A 14,789-nucleotide genomic window follows, 5' to 3' on the forward strand; every position below is an offset into this window, starting at 1 on the left:
TTACTTGTTCTCTCCTCTCTCACTGACAGGTTCCACCAGGAAGAGGGCAAGGCCTGAGCCTCAGGAAGCCCTGTCCAGCTCCAACACAAACCCGGCGAGGAACGAGGACATCGCAGAAGAACAAAGTGCACCTGTAGAGATGTCACAGCAGACACCTGCACCCTCCACCTGCCCAGAGACACACACCTCGGTGGGAATTAGTTGTGGTGCAGGAAGAATCTCACATTCTGGTGGTCACTGCATGGACTTGTGTGCAGTGCAGCAGGAGGGAGCAGGGTCAGGCGAGTTCACCCTCACTTACAGGAGTGCTGGGGAAGAGTCACCTGCAAGGTCCGAGTCCAATGACGGGCTTCTGGAATCGGTCTTCCAACTGATGATGGAGAGTCAGCAAGAGGTAGGGGAACATCAGGCAGAGATGTCAGAGGCCCTCAGCAGGGTGGCACATGAGGCAGAGGAGGCCATCCGCCTGCTGGCTGATGAAGTGGTGCCGACTTATGCCTGCATGGCGATCTCCATGGGGAGGGTGGTGGACTCCATGGAGAACCTAGTCAGGCAGATTCTGCCAGAGACACATGCAGACCTGCACTCCAAACTTTTGTAAATATAGTTCACTGGCACTTTAATCATATCTAATGTGGTGTGTTTACAATAGTCCTTAAGCCTTTGCGCCCCACCCCACTTCACTTTTTCTTCCTGGGGACACCACATCCCCCGGAATGAAGCTTCTGCAGTGAGGCATTTGACAGGGCCTTTCGCACCTCTACAGCCCCCGTGCCCCTTCACACCTCCAAATACCCCATGCCTCTTCACATCTCCATACCCCTTCACAACTCCAAACCCCCTCACCATGCCCCTTTACACCTCTAAATCATACTCCATGTCCCCTCAGACCTGCAGAAGCGTCGCCCTCCCACCACCCGTCCGCAATTCACCATGGCCCTTCCCACCCTCCCGCTCCGTACCGGCTGACCCATTGAAAGAACCCCTTTGATTCCATCACTTCCCCCAGCACCAGCCTTCCCTTGCCCTACCTCTTCATTCCTCTCCTATCCACCTTTCGCTCCACCACCCAATGAACCCTTGTCGCCCAACAGTACCTCATGCAACCTTCCATCTGCAGATTGAAGATCCGAACCTGGGAGAAGTTGCTGCACTGAGAACAACCATCTCCTGGATGCTGCTGCGCAGAGAAGATCCACGTGGTTGATACTCCACCCACCCCGTGCTGCACATGGTGTTCCAGGGTACGGTGGCTTCTCTTCAGATTTCTGCGTGCTGTCCAAGGCCTTTTTAAGGTAAGTGCCGACTTTTACACACCACGTACATCCAGAATACCAACCCCACCAGTCTGAGATCTAACACCCTCCCCAGTACACACAGACCTGACCGCTCCTCTGTTCCTCCTTCCTCCCACCAGCTCCCCCCAGCATTCCATGGTTTATACATGCCAGGACTATTCTCCCAGTACTGCCAATGATATAACCTCTCCCACCTTCAGTATTGTCACTTGCCTCCAAAACCTTCCCCACTGCCTTCCTATACATCCTGCATTTAATAAAAGTATAACATAATACTGAATATGGCACATAGGTAAATAAACAATCAAAGCTGCCGATTCACAATTTCAATGAAAATAAGGACAGAATTACAAAACAAATGTACAAATGCCATTAAACACTCCCATATTCATTCTTAATAAAAGCTCAGTTTCACTTATTCAACTAATAATCAATTGCCCTTATGTTATCCATTACACAGCATAAAATGTCCTCCAACTTATTTGTACAATGTAATAGGAGTACTTTATTCATATTTTTTTCAAATACAACTTATACCATATATCTTGCAAGTTATCTGAATGGTTACTGTAAAAATTGCCACATCAGTAAAATACACAAAAACTAGGATTGTAGGCACAAGCTCTAATCAGGGCCAAAGTAAAGAAACTTCATCGTCAATGTTTGACCACTGACTGGAACAACTTCAGAATCGTTCCTCCTTTTAATTTCTCTGATCACGTTCAATAGATTAAAAATCCTATTCATCTATATTTGCCACTTTTTCTATCATTCAATCATTATGGACACCTCAAAAGGTTATTGAACGTATAGCCTCCCAAGTGCTAGGTATCGCCTGGAGCCGCCAGCTAAGGTGATTTTTCTCAGCCTGCTCCCTGCACTGAAAATACTTTAGGCCTATAGATGACTAGCTTTTCAACAGCTTCCTATCGATAACTTTCAAAGACTCATTAACTGCTGTGCCTAACAGCTGAAGAAGTGTGATTAGGCTTCTTGGTATCACAGCTACTGTTTGCTCAATGAAGAAAAGTTTTAACACTCCAATGGTTTGCACAGAGCTTGGTATCAAGGAAATTGAGCTTAAATTTTGTTCCTTTGTACCACCATTAAGTATATAACTACCATTCAGTGTAGTGTTAATGTCACTAGACTAGTAATCTAGAAGCTGAGGTTAATGCTCTGAGGATATGGGTTCAAATCCCATCATGGCAGTTGTGGGAATTTCAATTCAATGAATAAAATTTGGGAATATAAAGCTCGTCTCATTAATGGTAACCATGACAACTATTATCCAGTGTTTTTAAAAAACCTATCTGGTTCACTAGTGCCCTTCAGGGAAAGAAATCTACCATCCTTACCTAGTCTGGCCTACATGTGACTCCAGACCCATAATAATATGGTTGACTCTTGATGGCCCAGCAAGCTACTCAGTTCATGGGCAATTAGAGATGGGCAACAAATACTGGCCTTGCCAGCAACACCCACATCCCATGAAAGGAAAAAAAGAAACGTATTTTACATTGTTGTGATGTGACATCTGAATCCTTTAAAAGTAATAATTTTTAACTTACCATTAACCACACATGCCATTGCCAGATTAAAGTTAATGTACTTGCGAGCAGTTATTATTGTGACATGGATTGGTTCCCCTTGCTGGTCCCCGAAATTCGCTGGACTTCAAATTAACACCTTGTATGTTCCTTCATGCGAGCTCCCAAAAGCTGGCCATCTCTTCCTAAGGGTCATGTGGTGCAGTTTTACAAGTCTGTCCCTTATTGCATTCCTCTTCACAAATTTAAATACACAGGTAGGCTGGGGTTTGTCATTTGTGATATTCTTCATTGACGATAATCAAATTCCGATAATGCCAACTGTTTCTTCCTGCTCTTCTCATCAGGGTTCTGTCCGGCAACTTTTCTTTTTCAGATCACGTACCACTTGGACTGCATTTAAATTTACTTGCAGAACACATAAGGATTTAGTTCTTCTGGACCTTTATACTGGATCTGTTCATATTTAAAATACTTGCTTCTTCTCAGCATTTTTTTAAAAAAGCACTTGCAGCAGGAACTGGTAAGTTACATATAGTCATTCACCTGTGGAGCTTGGGTTCAACTCCAGTCTAGCCTAATGAAAGTTTTCTCTATCCCCTGGTTTTAAGGGCTATTTGTACCTGCGGCACAAAAATATCTAATTTGGCATTATTTAGTAGCCTTACTTAAGAGTTATTCCAAGGGAAAGAATGCACATTATGTGGGAAAAATATTGAACTCTATTTTTATAAAAATGTTCATGTACTAGGATGGGCAATAAAAAGAACATTTTTTAAAAAAATCATGCGGTTGCAATAATTTTGCTATGTGAAGCTATATTTGTGATAATATGAAAATTTATATTGTCTTCCACATTGTCCAGAAAAAAAGTGTCTTTACTGTCACGGCAGAAACCTACAAGGCAAATCTGTGTTCATCTTTGCAGTGTCAAATGAAATAATGTAAACTATAATGGATGATGAATTCTAATGCCTCACTTACACAAAAAAAACTATATACTGAAAGGTTAACATCCCTTAGACTGTGTTCATGATTATATATTCCTGAGGTTCGGTCACACTCACAAATTGTGCGAGCAGTGTCAATTAATTTCTTTCCCCCACCCTTCATAATAGTTTTGCAGTCTTAAAAAAACATGTTCAACTGCTTGATATTCTCCGTATGGAAAATATATGATCATATACATGGTGTCGTTTCATCCTCTCTTCCTGTCATATCCTGCTAGCTCTTAACTTATTCACTTACCAACATGCTACAGACAACCTTGTAATACACTCCTAATTAATTGCTTTTTGATGCAGGAGGACTATGCAATTTCTCTATAGTTTTTTTTTAAAAAAATGTATTTCAACTGTTTCTGTCAGAGGGCATCTCTAGTTTGCAATGCTCAAATACAGCAGGTAAAGCTGAATGACTTAAGACATAAAAATTAGGTGTGATTAATAAACTTATAAACGTTTACAGTTAATTTCGACTGAAGCCTTCTCAATTTGATAATTGCATGTTTCTATTATAAATACATGGCTGTAATGATAGACTGCATCTTGCTGTGAATGCCATTTGAATCACACAGCACTGTCCCAAAAATGGCAGGGGCTTCACCGAAGATGGGGAAAGCAAACTTGAAAGACAGAAACAAAATATAAAGAAAATCCGAAAATGAACCTTCTCTCTCAGGCCGACATATATTGAGTACATGAGCTTATTTCTGGATTTAGGAAATTATCTGGATCTCTAGATGAAATTATCATAGCTCCCTCTTCGTTTACCAAGTATTGGAACGCCGCCAGTGAGAAGTACATAGGAAACTAGATTCGAAATATAGAGAAAATTGAATGTAGTAGTGCTTTGAATTACATTTTTTGAACAATCATTTGGAAAGAGGGCTCTAATTAGTGGTTTTTAGGGAGGTAATGGTTTGTGCTCCGAGGCCGAGATGTCACTAGGCCCGAATGAGGCCCGCCGCTCGCTTCGTCCGCCCGCCCGTCAAAGGCGTTTCGCGCGCGTCCGGGAACCAAGGCAAGGACACAACGTGGTCTGAATGGAACTGCTGGGCCGAATGTGGTGGGTTTTGACACTAAAAATCCTCCATTTTGTTTTGTAGCCGTCTCTGTGCAACATTTTTACACGGCGGTGATTTTTATTTGCTTTTTAATTCTGATGCTTTAAGACCAATCGATCGCTTCGCCACTCAGAAACGTTTCCCTCATCGGTGCCCTTCCGCCGGCAGCACAGAGTGCTGCTCAATGCAGCAAACGATATGTGACAAGTCTCGCTTTACAGCCTTGTTTTCTGTGAGGGGGGGTTAATAATCAAATAAATCTTTCGCTCGGAGATGAACCGCCATGAACTTGGGGCCACCAACAAACACTTCACTCTGTTCACAACTGCTACGTGACTGTTTCGATCAGTTTACTCTTCAGATAGGGGTAGGATCATAACATGGATAGAAATCTAATAGATAATCGAAGCAAAATAAGCACTAAAGATGCTAATAAGCTAATTTTATTATTATTCAAAGTGAATTTCACAAAGGGAATACATCAGTAACATATGAAATCACATTTTGATTTTTGTTCCTTATTATTGCCTCCCTCCTCAATAGAAGTGGCACAGTCACCTCAATACCCAGCGCAAGGATATTTCTCCTCGATTCAAACCCAAAGGCGTTGAAGAAGAGGTCCCGGGCACTGGGACGATGATTGATAGCGGGGAAAGCCAATCAGACGTCGCAAATCCGCGGGCAACTTTCCGGCACTGGGCTATCCAACCAATAAGCATAGAATAGAGGCGGGCCTTCCGCGCTGGTAGGCAATTGGGCCGTCGGCTGTTTTCCCGCAGTGGTTTGTAGGGGCTGTAGTTTGTCGCTTGGTGGTTGGTGTAGCGGGTGCGGAGGTGATGGACTACAAGTCCCGTGGGCAGGAGCGCGGTGGGGACATGCGCAGTAATGGGTCACGGTTTGTATATAAAGGCCACCTCGAGTACGAGCCGCAGCAGTTGAGGAGTGAGAGCAGGTTGTTGTGTGTTGCTCACTGGAGGGGGAGGGTTCCCTGTCGAGAGAGAGGCTCCACTTGGGAAGAGGGAGAAAAGAAAATAAGCTCCCACTTGACCCGCGGGTCAGGATGAGCAGGCCAGTGATGTCCGCGGGCCCGGAGAACTTCCTAGGCCGGATAGGGGAGCGGAGCCAGGGGGAGGGCGGGCTGCTGCTGCCTCCGTCTCCGAGCGCTCCCCCCCAGCCGCGGGAGGAGGAGGAGGAGGCGGCGGAGGATGAGGAGACGAAACAGCGGCGTCGGGACGGCAGAGGGCGAGCGGCGCTCTCGCAGCTCAGCGAGAGTGTGAGTGACGGGGAGGCTGAGCAGCCGGGAGCTCCGGCACCAGGAGGCGGGGTTGGCGCCGGTGGAGGAGGAGGAGGAGGCTGCGGCGGAGGAGGAGGAGGGGGGAAGAGGAGGCACCGCAGGCGGCCGTCCAAGAAGAAGCGGCGCTGGAAGCCCTACTTCAAGCTGTCCTGGGAGGAGAAGAAGAAGCTGGACGAGCGCGAGAGCGTCCGGGCGGCCAAGACCCGCGCCGAGATGTTCGCCAAGGGCTTCACGGTGGCGCCGTACAACACCACCCAGTTCCTGATGGAGGAGCACAACCAGGAGGAGCCCGACCTCAACACCGGCGGCGGCGGTGGCGGCGTCTGCCCCCGGCGCGCCGGCCGCCCGTGCGAGACCAGCGAGGAGGAGGAGCAGGAGGAGCCGCTGGACGAGGCGGAGCAGGACAGCGGCAGCGACGGCATGGGGGGCGGCGGCGGCGGCGGCGGCGAGTTCCTGCAGAAGGACTTTTCCGAGACCTACGAGCGGTACCACGCCGAGAGCCTGCAGAACATGACCAAGCAGGAGCTGATCCGCGAGTACCTGGAGCTGGAGAAGTGCCTGTCCCGCCTGGAGGACGAGAACAACCGGCTGAGGTGCCGGCTGGAAGGGAAGGTGGCGATCGCCAGGGGTGGAGGGGAGGTGGTGGAGAACAAACTGAAAGAACTGGAACGGGAGATTGAGAGGCTGAAAGCCGAAAACCACCAGCTCCTGAAAGAAAACGAACTGTACAAACGGGGGAAAAGAGTATCAGACAGCGCTGACTGAAATATGAACTCTGGAGAGAGAGATATATATATATATATTAACTTGTATATAAATCTGTAAATATTTTTAGTCTGTACAGATTGTAGATTTTTGTTTTTTTTGCATTGTTTTTGGAATTTGCGTTGTACATTTGAAATGATCTAATTGGTTTATTTTGAAGTTGGGTTGGAATACACTTTTTTCTCTTTCGCATTTTAAAACATCTGCCTTTGCAGAGATTTCGAAGTAACTTTTTTGACTTGTGTTTTATACAAGTGATCCCCATCCTTTTTTTTTTTCTGTGCACCTGTTAACCTCCAACCAAAACCCATGGGCAGTAGTTATGTACAGTATTTTTTAAAAATTGGGTTCAACAGTTTTGGTGAGAATGCCATTGCCTTATTTTAAATGAGTTAACCTTGTCAGTTTGCTACCAGCTTGGGATTTTCCCCAAAGTTTTGCCAAATGATTAATGCCTACAGTACAAAATCCAGCACGCCTCTCCTCCTGGAGGAAGCCTTGCCCTAGCCATTTGGCTACTTTTTTTAAATGCATGATTTCCCCCCCCCCCCCCAAAATCTACATTTAAGGCTGTCAATTCCCTCTTCTAAATCTGATACTATTTTCCCCCTTACTGTTTCAAATGTTACTCTAGTTAATGATTTTGAATCATTTTCTAGAGATCCACTGTGCCATTTGGTCAGCAGTGTACCAACTCAACCAGTTAGACAAATCAAATTTAGCTGTGTGCATACCCCTAAATGAGTTTGAAACCAAATTTTGCTTTTGGTGGGATTTTGTGTGGCTGCTTCCTGTGTATTTCATAATTCACTATTCTGCATCTATTCAATACATTAGAAAGAATGGTCTACAAAGGAAACTGGCAACTGAATCACTGTCTTTTTGTTTAAAAATCTTAACAGTGGTTAACACTTTTTTTAAAAAAAAAAGTTTCCAAGAATAAACTTGGAGGCCAGTATCAAGATTTTTGGGGGTAAATTTGTAAAATGTACCTTTTCAATGGATATATATATATAAAAAAAATTAAAGAATAAAATTAGTATGTCTTTAAAGAAAAACTTTGTACCTTTTCTATGAAAGTGGAGAATAAACTTGGCGTTCCCAGTGAAGTGATGCTTAGCAACATAGTTTGGAATTGTGGATAACCTGATACTTTCAAAATACACCCATCTCATGGAGACAAATTTTTAAATTTGTCATCAGGGAAGAATCTTAAATTCAGATGATCCAAATTCAGAACTGCTCTTGGTCTAGAATGGAATATAACTTTGAAGTATGTAGATCAGTAGGGGAAAAGTCTGATTAATTGTGGATCGGAGAACTTAACTTGGGCAAACGTAAAGGGACACGACGGGCATGACCTTGAATGTGTCCACCAGTAGTTGCTTGTTTAAAATCAAGCTATGAACAGATGAGTCTTCCAAAGCCAGTTGCAGTTACCTTTCTGCTGTGGCTAACATTGAACTTAACAGTGCCAAGATTAAATTTATCACATTACTCTGAGCTTTTGCTTCAGTACATTGTGTGGAATTTACTTTATCTGAAATGAGTACATTTTGATTTGACATACACAAAATGGAAGTTGATGTAGGAAAGACACTTGCAGTAGTGGGCTCTGACAATGCAAAAGATGGGAAACGTTCCTTTTAAAGTAATGAAAGTGTGTTAGTCCGTTCTAACTTGACATTTTTTTAGAAAAGCTGGTATCAAGCAAATTATCAAAAGATGTTTATCTTGCTATTTTTAAAGGAAACAAGGTACTTTGTACCAAAAACATGGCTGCTAATCGCATTTTTTTTTTAATCCTATGGCGAAAATATAAGAATTGACCTCCATTTTGTGCAGTGTAGTTTTGAATAGGTTGTGTCCCTGATAGTAAAGATAGACATCATTGGTGCTGCCTTGAACAAGTTAGTTAAGTCAGGCCTTTTAAGACAGAAAACCATTGAATCTTAACTAGGCTGTAGATTAGTAACTAGTCTCTTACTGTATGAGGCAGGTATTGATTTTCTTTGCCAGCATCTAGATATATAATGTGTGACCTATTCAATGTAGTAATTAAACTATGTCTTCATTCATTCTTAATGTGAATAATTATGCTGAGAATACTTGCATCTTACTGTTATTTCTTCTAAGCAGTAGGATATATTGATATACAGGGACCAGAGGCTTCAACATTCCCTTTGGTTGCTAAGGGATTTATTTAGTTAACTGCTAAATATGAGGAATACAGTGCAGAGTTATGCAGAGAATGAAATGGCTGGGAATAGGAGTTGGAAATTTCAAGTGCTCAGTGTGTTTCAAAGTTGATTATGCAAAAAGATGGGCTACTCAGTTTCTCAAGCTAATTTGTCCCTCATCATCATTTATAACAGTGAAATTTTAAGTTCTTTTGAATAAAGGAGACTAGGGAGCAGATAATTCCTGTGTACTGCTTATTACAATCCATAGGTATGGTTTTGAAACACATTTTAACAATTTTAATTATTAAAAGTGAATGGTGAAAATCGTCCCCCAATGTTACAGTGCTCGGCCAGGGGTTTTGCAAGGTTTGAGCACGTATATTAAAGAATTTGAACAATCAGTGGAATATAAAATCTTCCTGGAGTGTAGTTTCCCTTCTGTTAGCCAACCATGAGCATAGAACTGGATAAAACGTTTGATAGTTTTAAGACGTGCAATTGTCAGAAAACTTGGTTTTAAAGTAATGTTCCTTTTAAACACTTCCTGATCCGTCTTGTAAAGTGACGGGATTTAGAGAGAGTTCCAAAGATTAGGACCTCAATGTAAGGAAAATGTTGGACAATAATGTGGTTCTTCCCTTTTCTTCAGATACATCCAGCCTTTTGGACCTACAAATTAAGGTAGGATTTTTTTTAAATTAGGGTTGGATACTATTCTGATGTATCATAAGTGACCAACATAAATTTGGAGCTGCTATTATGGACTTTTTCATCTTTCTAACAAAATGAAAATGTTCACTTTTTTTTCAAAAGGTGAAACAGAATCTTCTCAAAGGCATACACCCAGCTGAAGCTGTTCAGACCTGTTGAATTTCTTCATATACACTCACAAACATTTTCTCTATAAATAGGCACCTTGATGCTTGGATACATCTAATGACCTGTCAAGATTCCTGACCATCAGGTAGGTAAACTACATTTTTGTCTTCATTCCTCTTGTACAGGGACTGCTCATTATGAGTTAATACCTCTGTTATTGCCAGTCATGGCTCGGATGCAATTCAGAACAACTTTGCCACGTAATGCATAGAGGATGTTTTGCAACAACTTAGATTTTTGTACAGCTTAACATAGCTGCAAAGCACTTTGTAACATTTGAGAGGACAAGTGCCAAGCAGATGGGAAGAGTCAGAAAAGATTACACAGCTAGCCAAAATGATGGATTTTGTGATTTTAAAGACAGATGGAGGAAAAAGTAAGGCGAAGGAATTTAGGAAGGGAGTTCTAGAAATTAGGCTGGAGACAGTGGAAGACTGTTCTCCCAATGGAGGAGTTGTAGAGGAGGAGAACAGGATGCCAGTTGGTCCAAATTGCACAAGCTAGGATATGAAGCTGGAATGGTAGCAAGGAAAGGGCTAACAAGGACAAGAATTTTGAATTTAATGCTTTGGGGATGGGAAAGGGGAAAACTTTGACCTACTCTGGAAGCTGGTGTGGGGATAACAAGCTATTCCTTTAAACATTTGCTTTCATTTTCCCTTAAACTATGTATTTGCTACCAGAGACTTGTTTACTGTGTCAGCAAAGGATAGGAGCTGAGTGCAAAAAAAGTTGGTTGGTGGGTGGGGGGGTGGTTTCAGAAGTGTTGAGGTTTGAATAGGGAGGAGTGGGGATTGAAATTGCAAATCATCTGGGTAAGGGACAGAATGGAGTGAGGGAAATGTGGAGGGGAGAGGAGGTGGCTGACTTACCTGTGCAGATTGTACTTGGTTGGGGTGATGTGAGGAGGTGGGGACAGGGTGTGCTTGGAGTAGGATTATAGTAAAGGCAGTTGACATTTTTATTGTAAATTAAATACAAACAGTATAACTGATATGTATATCTATTGGATAATCACAGATCCCATGAGCGATTGCCAGGTAACTCAGAGGATACATTGTTTTATAAAAATGTACCATATAGTACATGATAATGTTCAGCCATGCAGCTGCAGCATATAACATAGTCTGTCCCTTTAAGATCACATGGTCTAATTGCTCTAACTTCCTGAAATCAATTAGATTTAATTGTCCTTATAGATATCTTGAGGTCAATTAGTTACTGGAGAAGTTTTTCTGTCAGTTAGAAATGATTGGCTTGCTTTCTCTATTTTTAACATCTTACATTGTGACACAAATTTGCATGCATGAGTCTTTTTTTATATACAAATACACACACTGGCTGACAGCGCACAGGTACTGGTCTAGAATCCAATCTCTAAAGACAGTTTAAAACTCCAGTGAGGAGGAAGCAACTGTTTTGCCAGAAGATGTATTTGTAGCTTAGGACATATCAATTGGGCAGTGATATAGTAAGGTAAAATAGTGACAAGGAAAATCATGATAGGAAGGGAGAGCGACTGGGGTCGATACAAAATCCCCATCAGACATAATAGGATTTCAGATAATCTCCTTGAACCTCGGGTTGTATTGTTTTACAAAAAAAACTCCAGCTTATGACGTGTTCTTCGTGGATACAGGTGGAGTTCATCAGGGTAGTTTCACCCAGTTTTCAGTGAGAGTTTTTATTTGGAACAAGTGTGCACAGATTCAGGGTTATGATGGACATGTTTAGGTTAGAAGATGGGAAGTATCTCTTTACAGAAGGGTTGCTAAAGCATTGAATGTTATAATGGGGAAACTGGAAAGTGAGATCTGAATGATTGGGCAGATATCTCCAATGTGTATCTAGGTCAAATGACCTTTTCCTGTTTCTTCCTTCCCTTGCATGCACTACCAAGTTAATCATTTCACATCTTTAAAAAAATTTTTTAAGACATTCTATCCATAATTATACTGGTTAGTGAGTGCGAATGGGTATTTGAAAAATTTAATTTTTTTTATGCAGACCTACACACAACTTTCTGAATCTTCCAGGATACAAAACTCCAATAGTGAAATGACTAAATGCAGTCTAATCGACGCTTAAAGAATGTAAAATTGTTACATAAATCGCGAGCTAAATTAAATAGCATACCAGGAAAATAGGAAAAATTGTCCCAAACTCCTCTGGCTGGAAATGGCTGTTGCCCCAAAATTTCTCCAAAAAATTACCTAACTAAAGTGATGCCGTACACCTGCTTTCCAAGCCCTTATCTATTACTAGCCCTCTAATTTATCCCCATCTTGCTCTTACCACATGTTCTACCCCTCCATCTTGTGTGCCATTCTTCCAGTGGCCACATGTAAGACAAAGGCACAAATGATTTCTCCTAACAAACAAAGAACATGATTGGAAATCCTTGAGGGCTAATGTTTACCACTTTTGTAACTTCTGGCAGAGAGAACCTGGCACTTTCCGTCTAATCCATAATGTATCCTTAGGTTGCAGGAAATAACTTTAGGAATTCCCTCCAGCTGGTGGAAATCCAATGTTTGGCTTTCCATTAAAACAATTGTGGGGGAACTGAATTAGTGCGTTTATTCTATTTCCAATTTCACAACAAATTAAATTTGACTTGTCAACCCCCAATCCCATCAGTGTAATGGAGGCACTCCCAAATTCACAGACTTCTGTACAGTTTCTCTGGTAGAGAACACATCTTTTATGTAATACAGACTTGTAAAAGAACCAGGATTCAAGCTTAAACTAACCAACATTAACCATCTTTCAGTACCTCCCACTTCCCCCATGTTGATTCCACTATTTTTTTTAAGAGGTGGTTCTTGCTTGGATTGAACTTGCAAAAATGTAAGGTTTTCCAAAGTTCCAAGAGCTATTAACGTTTGAGTGGTTATCTGAATATCTTTTAGAATTAACATAATACTTTACCAACTAGAAGTATAAATCATCCTCAACTGTAGGAAGTAACTTCAAAAGCTTCACTAAACAAAACAGATTCCTATTTTGTTACGGTAGGATCTGTATCCAAACCTATTGAAATAGCTGAAGTGTGAGTAATCTTTCTGGGGATGTGCAATCAACAGCATTGCTCTGTGTCCTAAAAGTATTTACCACTAACAAACAAGCTGTTCACCTCAAAAATAGGCTGGCAGCCTAAGGATGGAATATTGTCCTCTATCTCTCTACCCTCTTACACCTCCAGCCGCCCTTACTGTCTCTCAAAGTCTGTCACATGCAGAGCTTACAGTTATATAGCCCAAAGATCTCATTTAAAGTTCAGATGGTTACGCCTCCCTTTTCCTGACAAGTCTTTGGTACAGTTTCCTATTGAAGGGCAAAATTATGTGCTTAAAGCATATGGAGCACACTCATACAACATATGGATCAGATGCAGCAAAGCATTTAATTGAATTATTTTTCTGCCCAAAAATGAAACTTGCAATGACTACTTTGTAACATTCTATGTAACAAACTAAGATGGATTACTAAACCTGCCCTAATAGTTATTATCCATTTGCCTCCCATACAACTCCAGAGATGGGTTAAAATGGATGCAAATCCTGAACTCTTCATTATTTCATCCAAGTAATGCTGCCGTAATGACAATAGTAATTTCTCTTTTCAGTTCTTGTCTCCTTATATTTCTGCATACTTCCTGAGGAAACAATTGCACAATATAAAAGTAACCTTATAAGAGCAGCCTGTTCGTGTCTAGAATTATGATTTCCTCTGCACAGTAGCTTGCGATAATCCATTTCATGTCTTGGATGTAAGAAGTTTGTACTATCTGAGATTCAGGTGGGATGGTGAATAAGTAATGCAAGTGGGTGAATGTGCCTTCTGTCCACTATGGATTGAGAGGGGCAACAGTCCATTCCAATTTAAATACTGTCACCAAAATCCTTATGGTGGTCAATATGGAGGACCATTTGCATGCTCCAAATATCTTTTCTGGCCAAAGAAAAGTCAAGACTCAATCCTACTTAGAACTAAATAAAAATAATCAAGCCACAGGGGATAATGTGATTCAGAAACAGTTGCATTATAGAAGATGAAGCTTTTTACTTTTTGTCTTAATTGAGTGTCTACAGCAATGAGGTGAACTGTTTCACTCCAGAAATGGATGAAAAATATACATTATACTTGCTCTGATGGAACTTTTAATGGTTCTTAATAGAATACCAATTTCTAAATTTGTTTGGTTCCGAAAGTCTGGAGATGAACTCCTGCCTTCATGATAAAAGTAATGCAACCTAAGAAAATGTTCTGATTTTTCAGACTAAGAATAGCCAGGATGTAATCTGTGTAAATGCTCTATTTTGCAAGTGATGTAAATGGAATACTGATTCTTGGTTGGGCTGAGTGGCCTGTTTCTGTGCCGTATAACCTATGTTTTTCTCATGAAATGTGTTTTTATCATTCATTGTACTCAACATATTTGATTTATTAAGTCATTATTCATTTCATGCTTTATTTCAGCTCTTTGAAAAATGTGGTTACTAGCACCATTTGGCTAAAAACCTTGAATTGGCAGCTTTTATTAAAATAAATTCCTCAATCACCAACCACATCTCTTCCCTCTTTCCCCCCCCCCACTTCCTCAGCATTGGCGGCATGTTCATGTGATAGACTGGCAGGCACAAAGTTTTGAACCATTCCACGGACATGCAGATTATGGGGCTGTATTTCCAGATTGTCATTAATTTGATGCTGAATAGAAGCCAGACATGACATTTCTTTGGAAAGGAAGGG

At 41.6% G+C, this 14,789-nt stretch overlaps 1 protein-coding gene across 1 annotated transcript; it reads left to right on the top strand.

Annotated features, from left to right (window-relative positions):
* The first annotated feature begins 5,889 nt into the window (after nt 1–5,889).
* LOC144667989 (protein HEXIM1-like) lies at nt 5,890–9,050 on the top strand. The gene has a single exon (XM_078529679.1). The coding sequence runs from the start codon at nt 5,974–5,976 to the stop codon at nt 6,970–6,972; it is 999 nt and encodes a 332-aa protein (XP_078385805.1). The 5' UTR covers nt 5,890–5,973; the 3' UTR covers nt 6,973–9,050.
* Nucleotides 9,051–14,789: the final 5,739 nt, after the last annotated feature.

The sequence above is a fragment of the Cetorhinus maximus genome, chromosome 25 (genome assembly GCF_964194155.1).
Source record: "Cetorhinus maximus chromosome 25, sCetMax3.hap1.1, whole genome shotgun sequence".
Lineage (NCBI taxonomy): Eukaryota > Metazoa > Chordata > Chondrichthyes > Lamniformes > Cetorhinidae > Cetorhinus > Cetorhinus maximus.

Excerpts from the sequence above, each read along its gene's own strand:
- LOC144667989 (XM_078529679.1), top strand. The coding sequence starts at position 5,974 with ATGAGCAGGCCAGTGATGTCCGCGGGCCCGGAGAACTTCCTAGGCCGG.